The sequence below is a fragment of the Giraffa tippelskirchi genome, chromosome 6, assembly GCF_054371585.1.
Source record: "Giraffa tippelskirchi isolate mGirTip1 chromosome 6, T2T-mGirTip1v1.2.pri, whole genome shotgun sequence".
In the NCBI taxonomy this organism is placed as follows: domain Eukaryota; kingdom Metazoa; phylum Chordata; class Mammalia; order Artiodactyla; family Giraffidae; genus Giraffa; species Giraffa tippelskirchi.
In genome coordinates, this window is record NC_137280.1 from 178212296 (window position 1) to 178226022 (window position 13727).

General features: G+C 40.7%; 1 protein-coding gene across 23 annotated transcripts in view; it reads right to left on the reverse strand.

The window, feature by feature from the left end:
• TMEM232 (transmembrane protein 232) overlaps window positions 1-13727 on the reverse strand; it is a 283645-nt gene that overhangs the window by 258820 nt on the left and 11098 nt on the right. For 15 of the 23 annotated variants that reach the window (XR_014058093.1, XM_081505367.1, XM_081505386.1 and 12 more), the window contains one exon: window positions 3618-3699. Coding sequence is in view for 22 of the 23 variants with exons in the window: in XM_081505367.1 (XP_081361493.1) it covers window positions 3618-3682 (65 nt within the window). In the remaining variant the exon portion in view is untranslated. Of the gene's footprint in view, window positions 1-3617; window positions 3700-6293; window positions 6429-7152; window positions 7921-12647; window positions 12961-13727 lie in introns of those variants that run through there. The other 8 variants (XM_081505376.1, XM_081505377.1, XM_081505374.1 and 5 more) reach the window with 4 other exon arrangements.

Genomic DNA, 13727 nt, shown 5'->3' on the forward strand with positions numbered 1-13727 from the left:
TCCATTACCAACTCCCGGAGTCCACCCAAATCCATGTCCATCAAGTCGATGATGCTATCCAACCATCTCATTCTCTGTCGTCCCCTTCTCCTCCTGCCTTCAATCTTTCCCAGCATCAGGATCTTTTCCAATGAGTCAGTTCTTCGCATGAGGTGGCCAAAGGATTGGAGTTTCAGCTTCAACATCAGTCCTTCCAATGAACACCCAGGACTGATCTCCTTTACGATGGACTCGTTGGATCTCCTTGCAGTCCAAGGGACTCTCAAGAGTCTTGTCCAACACCACAGTTCAAAAGCATCAATTTTTCGGCGCTCAGCTTTCTTTACAGTCCAACTCACATCCATACATGACCACTGGAAAAACCATAGCCTTGACTAGATGGACCTTTGTTGGCAAACCAGTATCTCTGCTTTTTAATATGCTATCTAGGTTGGTCATAACTTTCCTTCCAAGGAGCAAGTGTATTTTAATTTCATGGCTGCAGTCACCATCTGTAGTGATTTTAGAGACCAAAATAATACAGTCTGTCACTTTTTTCATTATTTCCCCATTTATTTGCCATGAAGTGATGGGACTGGATGCCATAATCTTAGTTTTCTGCATGTTGAGCTTTAAGCCAACTTTTTCACTCTCCTCTTTCAGTTTCATCAAGAGGCTCTTTAATTCTTCTTCACTTTCTGCCATAAGGGTGGTGTCATCTGCATATCTGAGGTTATTGATATTTCTTCCGGCAATCTTGATTCTAGCTTGTGTTTTTTCCAGCCCAGCATTTCTCATGATGTACTCTGCATAAAAGTTAAATAAGTAGGGTGACAATAGACAGCCTTGACATACTCCTTTCTCGATTTGGAACCAGTCTGTTGTTCCATGTCCAGTTCTAACTGTTGCTTCTTGATCAGCATACAGATTTCTTAAGAGGCAGGTAAGGTGGTCTGGTATTCCCATCTCTTGAAGAATTTTCCACAGTTTGTTGTGATCCACACAGCCAAAGGGTTTAGCATAGTCAATAAAAGCAGATGTTTTTCTGGGACTCTCTTGCTTTTTAGATGATCCAACGGATGTTGGCAATTTGATCTCTGATTCCTCTGCTTTTTCTAAATCCAGATTCAACATCTGGGAGTTCATGGTTCACATGCTGTTGAAGCCTGGCTTGGAGAATTTTTGAGCATTACTTTGCTAGCGTGTGAGATGAGTGCAATTGTGCGGTAGTTTGAGTATTCTTTGGCATTGCCTTTCTTTGGGATTGGAATGAAAACTGACCTTTTCCAGTCCTGTGGCCACTGCTGAGTTTTCTGAATTTGCTGGCATATTGAGTGCAGCACTTTCACAGCATCATCTTTTAGGATTTGAAATAGCTGAACTGGAATTCCATCACCTCCACTAGCTTTGTTCGTAATGATGCTTCCTAAGGCCCACTTGACTTCACATTCCAAGATGTCTGGCATCATGGTTATCTGGGTCATGAAGATCTTTTTTGTACAGTTCTTCTGTGTATTCTTGCCACCTCTTCTTAAAATCTGCTTCTGTTAGGTCCCTACCATTTCTGTCCTTTATTGAGCCCATGTTTCATGAAATGTTCCCTTGGTATCTCTAATTTTTTTGAAGAGATCTCTAGTCTTTCCCATTGTATTGTTTTCCTCTATTTCTTTGCACTGATCGCTGAGGAAGGCTTTCTGATCTCTCTTTCCTATTCTTTGGAACTCTGCATTCAGATGGGAATATCTTTCCTTTTCCCCTTTGCCTTTAGAGCTTCTCTACTTTCCTCAGGTATTTGTAAGTCCTCCTCAGACAACCATTTTTGCCGTTTTGCATTTCTTTTCCTGGGGATGGTCTTGATCCCTGTCTCCTGTACAATGTCACACACCTCCGTCCATAGTTCATCAGGCACTCTCTCTATCAGATCTAGTCCCTTAAATCTATTTCTCACTTCCACTGTATAATCATAAGGGATTTGATTTAGGTCATACCTGAATGGTCTAGTGGTTTTCTTACTTTCTTCAATTTTACCCCAGTACAAAATGGTTTTGGTGTTAAAAAAGAAAAGAAAGAAAAAAAAAGACAGAATTAACAAGTTCTGTTTGATATATTCAATAATTCCATCCCTAGGTATGTACTTTAGAAAATGGAATGGAAAATACAATTTTATGTATTTTCTTATATGTTAAAGTGAAAAAAACCAATGGAAATAATACATGCCACAATTATAATTGGAAGGACATGTGTGTGGTCAAAGAGGTTTATCTGCTATCTACTCTTTATTAATTAATTAGGGCTTCCCACGTGGCGCTAGTGGGAAAGAACCTGCCTGCCAGTGCAGGACATGTAAGAGATGTGGGTTTGATCCTGGGTCAGGAAGATCCCCTAGAGAAGGGAATGGCAACCCACTGCACTATTCTTGCCTGGAGAATCCCATGGACAGAGGAGCCTGGCGGGCTACAGTCCACAGTCGCATAAAGTTGGACATGACTGGAGCTAGTTAGCAGGTACGCATTCTTTATTAAAGAAAATTATTTGAAACAAACAGAAATATGTCAACACATAAGTTTTATTATATGCGTCTTGAGCTCTTTTTTAAGTTCTTACAAACCTCTTGGACTTCCTTGGTGCTACAGCGGCCAGGAGTCCCCCTGCCAGTGCAGGGGACGCAGGTTCGATCCCTGGTCCCAGAGGACTCCACATGCCGCACAGCAACTGAGCCCACAGGCCACAGCTACTGAGCCCGTACTCTAAGCCCACAAGCTGGGACAGTTTAGCCCATGGGCCGCAGTGACTGAAGCCCATGAAGTCCAGGGCCTGTGCTCCACAGCAAGAGAAACCCCTGAGGCAGAAAGAAGCTACGCACTGCCGTGAAGGGGGCCCCTCCGGCAGCAACCAGAGAAAGCCTGAGCGCAGCAATGAAGACCCGGCACAAGTAAAGAATCCCTTTAAATTTTTTAGAATCCCAAACCATTTTTAAATTAACAAACTTTGGTCTAGTAACTTACTTCACTTTAGAAACCCTATCCCAAAGAAATACTTTGAAATGCAGAAAAATATTCTACTGTGGCTTACTTTGACACAGCAAAGGGCTTAGAAATAACTAAGATGCTTCATCATTCAGTAGTTATTGAATACTTTCTCTTATGCATTTCATGGATTAGTACAGCAACTTGAAAGACTATGATTATAGAAAAAGGCTTAGTTTAAGAAATATAGAATTCAAAATTTTAGAAATATATGATCTTACAAAAAAATCATTACAAAGTTATTAATTTATAGAATAGCAAACCTTAACATTTTTATTTTTTGTTATTTAACTATGACGGATTCCCTGGTGGCTCAGTGGTAAAGAATCTGCCTGCTGATGCAGGTTTGATTCCTGGGTCAGGAATATCCCCTGTAGAAGGAAATGGCAACCCACTTCAGTATTCTTGCCTGGGAAATCCCATGGACAGAGGAGGCTGATGGGCTACAGTCCATGGGGTCACAAAACAGTGGGACACAACCTAAGGGCCAAACAACAACCTTGAATTATGAGCAATTATATTTTACTGTTCACAATTTTCTGTAACTTTCTAAATTCTACAATATATATGGGTCTACTACTTTAATAATGTGAAATTTTCTTTCAAACTTACTTTGATTTTTCATAAGAGGAAGATACTACTCCAGATTTACCAATCACAGCTGATTTGTTAGGCATGTTCACAGATCATAAACCTAAAGAGAAAAATTAAATTTTATATTAAAATACAAATGCACTCGCAGCACCCAGTAATTCATTTCATGCAAATTCATGATTTAACAGGAAAAGGGTGGCAAGAAGGAAAATCAGGCTTAAGAGTAAAACTATATTAAAGAAGAACTTAAATTTAAAATTCAGACCTAGGAGTCAAACTCAGCTTTGAAGTCCAGTTATTTATATTATGTCACCATGATAAACGCTCAGTCTTTGTTATACTTGAGCAGTTTAATCAGCAAAACCATTAAAAGAGCAGCGCAGCATAGTAAAGAGGATACAACCAGACTAACTGATCTACTGAATTATATCTGTCTTCTCACTTGCACAATGGAAATAATACTTCCTTATAGAGTTTCTGGAAGAAATAAACAAGTCAAAATATGTAGATTGGTTAGAAAAGAGCCTGGCATATAGTAAGCTTTACCTAAGTGCTTGTGATAATCATTAGATCACTATGCTTTCTGTTTTTTTAAAATCACTTGCAAAGTTCTTCTTATATCTGTTTTTTGCCATTTGTATTATGCTTTCTCTGCTGGCTCTCACATCCACATTTATTACCCTTGTGAAATATTTCTGAGCACATTTTATTAGTGTATGACCAAAACTAGGTCATACTATTTTGTGGTTAGTGGAGTAGTCAACCACATAATAAAGTAATGAAATAGATAGACTTACACTGAATTATTTTGCATTTCATTTTTTAAGGTAGATAATTTTTTAAACTGGGTCATTAGTCAAGGTTCTAGCAGGAAGTGGACAGCACCCTTAAATGGGGGTAACTGAATAAAGAGATTTTCCAAATGTGTGAGCAGAGTTATTCAGTAAAAAATAAAGTTTAGAAAAATCCAAGATGTGCCATTCTCGGGGGGCTGGCAAGAAGAGAGGGAACTATTACTACTCTCAGGACTGAGGGGAAGAAGGACCCAGAATAAACAGCTGTAGGAGGATGGCGCTCAAGACACATCTTTGGCCTTTGATGGAGAGATGCAACTGACCTGAGCCTGCCTGCCAAGAGGGAGCCCCCAGCACTCCACTCCAAGCATCTACCTGCACTTCCATCTGCTAAACCAGACTAGATGCCGGAAGGTGCAGGGCAAAGTGGAGAAGGGCAGAAGGCAGAACTGGAGGCGCAATGGGAAAATATACAGAAATAAATACGTATCATAAACAGAAAATATCATTATCTATTACTGCTTCTAATAATCCATGTCCATTAGAATATAGAGCAGATGTATTTTTAAGTTAGCAACTGTCCTGAGCTATTACAGGGATGTCATTCAGAGTTGGCTTAACTTTAATATAAAAGGTAAGTTATTTCCAAGTAGGATTGATATATTCAGGAATTTATTTTTTTTAAACAGTTAACATCTCATTGAATATTTCTACCTTTTAAAGGCACTTAGAGAAAAAAATAATTTATGAGAAAGTGAATTGAAGACAAATGTACCTTAACCTGCTTGTGTTGGGCATATTGCTGTCTAGTCATCAAGTCGTGTCTGACTCTGCAACCCCATGGACTCAGCACACCAGGCTCCCCTGCCCTCTACCGTCTCCCAGAGTTTGCTCCAACTCAGGTCCACTGAGTCAGTGATGATACTAACTAACCATCTCATCCTCTGTCGTCCCTTTCTCCTCCCGCCTTCAATCTTTCCCAGCATCAGGGTCTTTTCCAATGAGTCAGCTCTTGGCATCAGGTGGCCAAAGTTTTGGAGTTTCAGCATCAGTCCTTCCAATGGCATATTGATCTAGAGCTTTTAGCTGTTTCCTGATATATTTCACAGGACCAACTAGGATTAGTCATAATTTTTGAAACTACAAAAGTTAGAGACTAATTATTTCAGAAATTCTCCCTTGATCACTGAACCTATTGTCCAAAGAGTCCTCACATCTGTGGGTAAAAGTGGTGGGTATTTGCACCATCTACTCAGCATGCAAGTTCCATAACCTCCCCATACTGGTTGGGTAGAAAACACCAGATTGCTGTAAAAGACATACTTACTCTTGGGAGCACATACCTTGGTAGTAAAAGTCCTTAACCAACACTAGTTTATGAGCCACTATTTGAATAGTACTGTGATATACGAGAGAGATAAGACTCTTTATTTTATTATTACTCTTGCTTTTGGCTAAAAAAAGAAACAGTAACCAAATAATCTCAAATCTCCAAAAAGAAAAGAGGAATGTCTTCAGAAATGTCTGCCATGGAGATGGTGGAATTATACCCTCAGGCAGGTAGATAAACAAAGAAAATAGGATTTAAAATGACTTCCCTTCTAGACCCCACAAAAACACTCGAAAAAATGAATATAAAAATGTCATCAACTTTCACAAAATTTTCCTAAGAATATCCCTCAAATTCTCAGTACCTTCTAAAACCTGAAGTCATCAAGAAGGAATTGTTGCTACTATTATTATATGTGCAACAGGACTTTTTGCACTGTATTACTACAACCAGAGTCACACATATTAATCATTAGTCAAGCTAAAACAGTCAACAAGTCAACATCTAATATACTATTTGACAAAAAGGATTTTTGAACCATTTATTAAAACCCATATGGAAGATCTGTACCTTTATGCCTCCCCAAGACAGCTACATGAAGTGATGGTGACTTGTGAATTGTATAGAAAGAGACAGTGGCTTCTCTCATGGTCTTTAGCAACCTGGATACCCCTCCTGGAGAGCCTGCACCTGGACAAACATGTCCTTCAGCAACAGAATACAAAGAAACCATAAGGGACTAAAAATAACTGCGTGCACACATAGTTGGGGCAAATTATGAACAATTAGAAAAACGGAGAAGGCAGTGGCACCCCACTCCAGTATTCTTGCCTGGAGAATCCCAGGGACGGCGGAGCCTGTTGAGCTGCCGTCTATAGGGTCACACAGAGTCGGACACGACTGAGCAACTTCACTTTCACTTTTCACTCTCATGCATTGGAGAAGGAAATGGCAACCCACTCCAGTGTTCTTGCCTGGAAAATCCCAGGGACGAGGGAGCCTGGTGGGCTGCCGTCTATGGGGTCGCACAGAATCGGACACGACTGACACGACTTAGCAGCAGCAGCAGCAGATACAAAAAGGCTATAAATCAGCTATCACCTGAGGGGCAGAGGGGAAAAGCATACTGTGCGTGACCCCTGCCCACAGACAAGCACAGGGGTGGGCAGACCCCTAAGCTAGCCTGCAGCCTGCTGCCGTTGTCTGGTCGCCACACGGAAGGAACCAGCCCGCCCTCCTGGAGGTGAGCAAGGGCGTCTGTTTACTTTGATTTCCTCCTGCTGCCTGAATTCCTCATCCGGCCTCTTACCTGTTTCTACCAATTAGAGTCCAAGGACTAGAGTCAGTCACACCCAGACCACCTTAAAAGAGGAAGAGAAAAAGAAAACGAGGCCAAATATTTCCGAGTGTTCTGCTATCAAACACAAACCTCATTTGGCTGACTCTGCTGGGAAACCACAACAATTAGATGCAGAGATTCAAAGGGACTGCTAAACTGGATCATTCTACATCTAGATCATTGTCAAGGAATAGCCATCATTTTTCCTGAATCAGAAAACTGTGACACAAGAGTAAAAATGAGCTTTTTTTTTAATAAGCTAAATAGATCTTTAAGATTTAAATATCCTTTTATTCTCTATGGTACCCCAAAATGCAGAGTACTGACTGAGTTTGTGGACTGAAATGGAAACAAAATCTTAGGTGAATAAAACTGAGCTTAAAGGCTAGATCAAAAGACTTTGAAATTGATCTTTTAAAATACAGTCTATTAATTCTGAAATGAAAGGTTAAAAAAAAAAATCATTACTGACATCAGCTATTTCGAAGACCTGCTCCCGCCTCCTCTCTTGATACAATCTCTTGGTGTATCCAGCACCCACTATAGAGTACGGTCTGCAACAAGGCATGTCTTGTCTACCACATCCCAGAGATGATTTTCGATAATTTAAATAGACTCTGAAAATTTATCTTGCATATTTGTCTGAAGTGGGCAAGTAAACGGCTTGTTTTTACCTTTTACTTCAGACGTGATTTTTATATTGAATGATATTTACCCTTAAATTTATTTTAGTTCACGAAAAACATCTGCAATCTCGTTTCTGCTCTCCCCACCCTGAGATAATCTCTCCAAGGCTGGCAGTGACCTCCAGGTGGACAACTCCCCTGTCAGCTTTTCCGCACTGGGTCACTGCCCCCCGCGCTACAGTTACTGACTCCACCATTCCTTCTGGAAAGAAGCCCTTCTCCCTCATCGCGGTTCTCCTGGCCTGCCTGCCCGCCTCTGTGATGCCTCCTCCTCAGATGCTTGGCGGGGGTAGTGGGGAAATGTGCGAGTACAGGAATCAGCTTACTTTAAATTCTGTCTCCAGGGCCCAGACTGCACCTGTTACTGCGCAAATTGCTCAACTTGCAGATGCCTCAGTTTCCTTATATATAAAGTTATCTTCTGTTAGTGACTCATTAGTCAACTGAAGAGTACAACTCATTAGTATTTGTTCTTTGTGTAATACTATAACTAATCACATAAATATAATAAACACCTTAGGCATAAAAAATTATACAATTAATACATCACATGGTATGGAAAGAATTGATATTTGTTAAATCTGGGGTTATAAGAAAATGAAGATTCATCTACTATGCTCTCAACTCTTCTGCATGGTTAAAGCTTTTATAGTCATATATGCACTGTACTGTGCTCAGTCACTCAGTCGTGTCCGACTCTTTGCGACCCCACGGACTGTAGCCCACCAGGCTCCTCTGTCCATGGGGTTCTCCAGGCCAGAATACTGGAGTGGGTTGCCATGCCCTCCTCCAGGGGAATCTTCCCAACCCAGGGATCAAACCCAGGTCTCCCACATTGCAGGTGGATTTTTTACCATCTGAGCCACCAGGGAAGCCCATGTCATATATATATATACATACATATACACACACATACATATACACACACACACATATATACACACATGTATATATATATTTTGGTCACAGCAAGTGTTTTGCAGGATCTTAGTTCCCCTACCAGGGATTGAACCATGGCCTCAGGCAGTAAAAGTGCCACGTGCTAACCACTGGACCACCAGGGAATTTCCTATAATAAAATCTTTATAAGTACTGATTGACAATCACATAGATTTAATCCTTTTTATCATAGCATTTAGTTAAAAATTACAAAGTAACCGTATTTACATAGATACAATATATATCTATTTCTTTAAATGTTAATAAACCAAAAAAGACATAAAATCTAACTATTTTAATACCAAAAGAATAACCCTAACACTTGAACAAAAACTATTTTTAAAATGCTACTACAATCCTTTAGTTTATCATTTTCTTTTATTCTTATACTCATTCTTTTTCTCCAGAAAACCTTTATAAGGTGTTTTTATAAAGTTACCACTTTATGCCTTTTTAAAATTTAAACAGTCTTATCAGATCTTATATAAATACATTTTAAGATTATCCAAGGTAGAGGATCTTGGTCTGTATGGGAAAATAAATTCATAGGGAAATCTCACCTGTAAGAATCCTAGATAAAACTACAAGGAAACCAAATCCAACAACACCAGTAAAAAGAAAAGTTCTTTATAACTGAGAAAGGTCAATCAAAAGAACAAAGATAATGTAATACTATAAAGTCTATTGTTATAACCCATAACATTGATGGATTTAAGGCAACAAAGAAAATATTTTTATATATGGCACAATTAAATCCAGTTTTCACTCATGGTTATAAAATAAAAACTCTACAAGTTAGCAGTTTTACTCAATTTAATTAAAGGTGTCTAGGAAAATCTGAAAGAAACATGATAATTAACAAGAAAAATTTAGAAGCTTTATCTAAAAAGTCAAGAACAATACAAGGATATCCATATTATTGCCACTCTTCAAAATTTTATAGGTAGTCCTAACCAACAAATGGAGAAGGAAATGGCAACCCACTCCAGGATCTTGCCTAGAGAATCCCATGGACAGAGGAGTCTGGTGGGCTACAGTCCATGGGGTCGCGAAAGAGTCAGACACGACTGAGCGACTGACGCACAACCAACAAAAATATAAGAAAAGGAAAAAAGAGGCATAAACATGGGGAAAGAGGACAGTATATTTGAAAAAGAGTTACATAAAAATCTCAAGAATACACATACAAAATATAGATTACATTCAATTTTAAAAGATGAATCAATAAAAATTACTGATTATGGTTTCAGTTTCAGAAAAGATGACTAATTAACATAGAATTTGGATCCTGTCTTTTAAAGTAACTTTGTAGGACTAAGAAGGAAATCTGAAATCTAAGAAATAAGGGAAAACACCCTGAGCTAATCTACAGGGGAAATGAATTTCTAGGAATTGGTTGTATATGAGTAGACAGAGAAGTAGTGAGCCAGTGTGGCTCCAAGCAAATAAAGTAGCAAAGCATAGTGTAAGCTGTGCTTTAACTGTTTACAAGTCCAGTAGGAAACAAACAGAAAACCAGCAAAGGTACAGAAGATGTAAACAATATATGATGGACACAGAGGAGTTTGCATTTAATCAGAGAATATTATCTTTCCCAAGTACAACTACAATTTTCTAAAAATTGTAGCCTAAAGCAAGTCTTAAATTACCAAGAATAGGTAATTTATATGAGTAGATAATCCTGACATCATATCACAATCAAATTGAAAGTAAAAAAAAAATTACTTAAAACTCTATGTTGTGGAGATTGCAATTCTAAGTCACCTGTGGAACAAAAATAATGGAATTCAAGAACATGTAAAACTAAATGATAATAAAAACATCACACATAAAAACTTGTGAAATGAAACAAAAGTAGCACTTACCTCAAACAAAGAAAAGCTAAAAAATTAGCTCACATAAAATATAAGAAAAATAAGAAGATATACTCTCAAAAAGTGGAAGAGAATTAAGAACAAAAATTAATGATATACAGAACAAAATCCGAGAGGGAAAAAAATCAACAAGTATGCTCAAAATCATTAATCTTCAAGAATATTCAAATTAGGCCCACAATTATATTTTCTGTTCAAATAGAAGGACTAACATTTTTTAAAAATTGACAATACTAGGTTTTGTGATGTGTAGAACAATAGAACTCTCATACATTGCCACAGGAGTGAAAATAAGCCATAAACATTTTGGAAATCTATTTCCATCTTAGAAAGGTAATTATACACCTGTCCCTTGACCCAGAAAGTTCACTCCAAAAGAAATGTTAGAAAAAGGTATGTACAAGGATGTTTACAGGATTATTATTCACAATAGCCTCAAACTGGAAACAATTCAAACATCCATCAGTAAGAGAATGGATAAGCTTATGATCTGTTCATGTGATCGGATTCTTCCTGAGTAATAAAAACAAACAAACAAAAAACTGTAGCAACAGGCAACAGAAATAGATCATATTGAGTGAAAGAAGCCAAATACAGAAGTGTACATAGTGCATGATTCCATAAACAAAGCACAGCAACAGGCAAGCTGTTTCATGGTTTTGATCCAAGAGCGCGTGAGAATGGGGCTGAGTAGGGACTACAGAAACACGTGAGACCCCGGCGGGAACACGGGTGTGCGTACGTATCAAACCGGAACGCAGTTTTCAAAACGGTCCAACACCACCTCCCATACTGAATACTGTCCTGCATGTAACGCAGCTGGTCACTGTCCCAAAAGAGATGGAATCGAGTCCCCTCTCCCCACGCCTCTGGGCTTAACTCAGGGACTTGTCTGACTGACACAGCGGAACAGAATACTACTCTCGGACACAGGACCGTAAAGCAGTCCTTGCGGCGTCCTCCTCGGCCTCCTGGCCGTGCTCTCAGAGCCCAGCCCGCAGGCTGAGGGGCCAGCACCTCGTGGAGAGCCACGCGTGAGCGCCCAGGCTGCCAGCCCTCCCTGCGAGCGCCGGCCGGGGACAGCACGCAGGGCCCGCAGGCAGGGCAGCGAGCCGTCGCTGAGGTCCATCCCGGTCAAGGCCTCAGGAGCCCGGAGCCTCGGCTGACATTTACGTGAGATCACAGGCGACAGCCCACGTAAGACTCACCCAGCTGCGAACAACCGACTCCAAGACAGAAACTCGGTAAACACTTCAGCCCCTGAGCTGCAGTGATTGTTGCCAGCAGTGGGGGCCCAGTGCACTCACTGACTTGCACAAAGAACATTAGTGCATTTCACTATATGCAACTCTTACCTCAAAGAGAGATGACAAGAGAGCATATTCGAATTAGGTTCAGTGACGTTTGACGGAGTAAAATGACAACACCTCAGACAAGACAGAGGCATTTATCCCCAATGTTAAAAAAAAAAATTAAGTCTAAAGCTACACAATTTAGGGTCTGTCTGTCAGCTTCACAGCCCTAAGAAACCCAGCTCATGCAAACAGGCCTATCATGGTGACTGTCAGGCCTACCTTGCTTCAGCTTGTTCCCCACTTCAACACAAGTGTCAGTCACCCAGTCGTGTCCGACTCTTTGCGTGCCCATGGACTGTAGCCCACCAGGCTCCTCTGTCCATGGGGACTCTCCAGGCAAGAACACTGGAGTGGGTTACCATACCTTCCTCCAGGGGATCTTTCTGACCCAGGGATGAAACCCAGGTCTCCCGCGTTGCAGACAGATTCTTTACCATCTGAGCCACCAGGGAAGCTCAAGAATACTGGAGTGGGCTGCCACTACCTTCTCCAGGGGATCTTCCCGACTCAGGGATCTAACCCAGATTCCCCCGCATTGCAGGCAGATTCTTTACCAGCTGGGCCACCTGGGAAGCTCATGCAGCATCAAGTCACTGGGGAGGCACCACCGCTCACTATTCTCCTTTCTTCAAGGGAGCTCTGCTAACCCAGGCTCCTTTGCACCCCTCCTCCTCTTCTCCTAAATCAGGACGCCATTATCTTTGTCTTAAATGAACACAATGACCGCTTACCTTCCAGTCTCCTTTGGATTTCTTAAGAAAAGGCTCACCATTTACGTGACTGCCAGAGTAACTATTCCAAACATAAATTTCCTGATCATTTTTCGCTTCTTCCATCCCCACTGCTGTCAAACCCAAGTGTGTGCCCTGTGCACAGTGAGGCCAAACTGAGAAGCTTGATTCTGGAGCAGAGAAAGGCTCATCGCAGGCCCAGGCACCGGGAACTAGGCTTCGTGCTCGAAAAGCCTGCAGTCCCCTGATGAGCACCTCCCTCAGGCTGTGCCTCAGAAGGCACAGAAGGTCGAGGACGCTAGAAGCCTTTTTCCTGCAAACAAGAAATGGGGGACACAGACAGGCTTTGTACCCAGGAGGGGCCCATAGCATCCTGTCTGCTTTTAGCATGAGGGAAAAGGAAGAACATGTAAACCATGTCCCTTTGGAACTAGTTAAGAGATTAAAGACGTTTAATTTGTAGAAGACAGACAAGTATGGGTGTTGGGTCATCCTTGATGCCTCATAAATACGAAACCTTTACGTATTTTTTAACACGCACTCAATATGCCAGCAAATTTGGAAAACTCAGCAGTGGCCACAGGACTGGAAAAGGTCAGTTTTCATTCCAATCCCAAAGAAAGGCAGTGCCAAAGAATGCTCAAACTACCGCACAATTGCACTCATCTCACACGCTAGTAAACTGATGCTTAAAATTCTCCAAGCCAGGCTTCAGCAATATGTGAACTGTGAACTTCCAGATGTTCAAGCTGGTTTTAGATAAGGCAGAGGAACCAGAGATCAAATTGCCAACATCCACTGGATCATCAAAAAAGCAAGAGAGTTCCAAAAATATCTATTTCTGCTTCATTGACTATGCCAAAGCCTTTGACTATGTGGATCACAATAAACTGTGGAAAATTCTTCAAGAAATGGGAATACCAGACCACCTGACCTGCCTCTTGAGAAACCCGTATGAAGCAACAGTTAGAACTGGACATGGAACAACAGACTGGTTCCAAATAGGAAAAGGAGTATGTCAAGGCTGTATATTGTCACCCTGCTTATTTAACTTATATGCAGAGTACATCATGAGAAACA